Genomic DNA, 1,635 nt, shown 5'->3' on the forward strand with positions numbered 1-1,635 from the left:
TATATAATCTTCACAAAAATATCGAGATAATAATATCTTTTTATTCCAAAAACAAGACATAGTTTGGAGATTCATTGTAAATGTAACATTGTAAAAGCTTATTATATTTTATTTATTTAATTCTTTTTAAGAACTAACTTTCTAGAAAGCAAATAAGAATAATATAATGAAGTTTTCTTCATGACAAATAATTTTTTATAATTTTTCGAGATAAATTACTGTATTTGCGAGATATATTAATATAAATATATATAATAATCTTTTTCTATTTATATAATTTTATATGGCTTATATACCAACATGATTTCCAACATGAGGATATATATCATTTTTCAAAAATTTGTGCAAACCATTAGCAAGTTTTCCATTCATTTCTCCGACTTCTACATTATTATATTTTGTATACAAGTGCCAAGATACTTCTAATAACGCATGTAAAAATTGCCAGATTTCAATCTTTTCAAATGGATAGTGGGGATCTTTCACTATTGTATTTTTATTTTTTGCTATAATATTATTTCAATAATAGATAATAATGTTTAATATTAATAAATAAATTTTAATATTTACATAAATAGATTTATAATTATTGATGAATAATAGTAAAATAATGTTCCAAAATATTTTTTTGTGTCAATAAATATTTTTATCTATAGATAATATATTATATATACATATATTAACTATTTACCTATATGTTTATCGATTGTGGAGAGAGAAATTTTTTTTTGAATATTACAATCTCTCCATAATTGCCATAAACATAGTCTGCTCATTACAAGATTACATTTTGGTGCTGGCTTTGCAAATAATTTGGCATAATCATTATAAATTTGACGTAAACGAAGGATATGAATCATTAAACATTTGTATATCCAGCATTCTTCATAATTCCATTCAGATTTTGTCATATCTATTACATCAGAATTAAAAAGCTGTCCTTGTGGAAAATCATTTTCTTCATTTATAACTTCATTTATAACAATATCTATACGAAATTAATAATATAAATAATAAAATTAATAACAAGTTACTTAATAGAGGTATAGATAATATAAAAAAAAATAATATATTAGTTTTATTAGTAATATAATAAATATAAATAAATAACCATTTGAAGGTACATGTAAACAAGCACAAGATTCGTTTTCACAACTATAACATCTTCCAGATGAAATTGAAGGTTCAAAAGGTGGTTCCAAACTTTCTGGATCCAGTAGACGAGTTATGTAATAAGTTAAACATGGAAATTGTTCTGGTTTTAAGATAGGTGTTACGAAACCTTTTGCCAATTCGGCAGGTTTTTCAATAAATCTATAAATAATTAAATTGTAAAGATACTTTTAAATGTTATTGTTCTTATTATTATTTTCATATTTTATTCTGATTCTATTTTAATAATATTTATTTTATTAATATATTTCTGATTTTATATATTATATAACTTATAAAATAAATATTATATTTCTAATTATTGTTAAGTAAATTTAATTGTATCTGAAATAAATATTATGTAAAGATTTAAAACATGTAAAACAAAAAAAAATTTTGATTCTTTATGAATGAAATTTAAAGAATAATATAATATTATTATTAAATTTTCTCTTTATTTTTTAAAAACTTTTTTTTATTATT

General features: G+C 20.3%; 1 protein-coding gene across 7 annotated transcripts in view; it reads right to left on the reverse strand.

The window, feature by feature from the left end:
* The window catches only part of LOC102675775 (radial spoke head 10 homolog B-like), an 8,146-nt gene that overhangs the window by 3,697 nt on the left and 2,814 nt on the right, over positions 1-1,635 (reverse strand). For all 7 annotated transcript variants that reach the window (XM_031511698.1, XM_031511696.1, XM_031511697.1 and 4 more), the window contains exons 5-6: positions 692-988; positions 297-506 (exon numbers count right to left, since the gene is read on the reverse strand). In XM_031511698.1, coding sequence (XP_031367558.1) covers positions 297-506; positions 692-988 — 507 coding nt within the window. The remainder of the gene's footprint in view (positions 1-296; positions 507-691; positions 989-1,635) is intronic.

The sequence above is a fragment of the Apis dorsata genome, unplaced genomic scaffold (genome assembly GCF_000469605.1).
Source record: "Apis dorsata unplaced genomic scaffold, Apis dorsata 1.3 scaffold_342, whole genome shotgun sequence".
Lineage (NCBI taxonomy): Eukaryota > Metazoa > Arthropoda > Insecta > Hymenoptera > Apidae > Apis > Apis dorsata.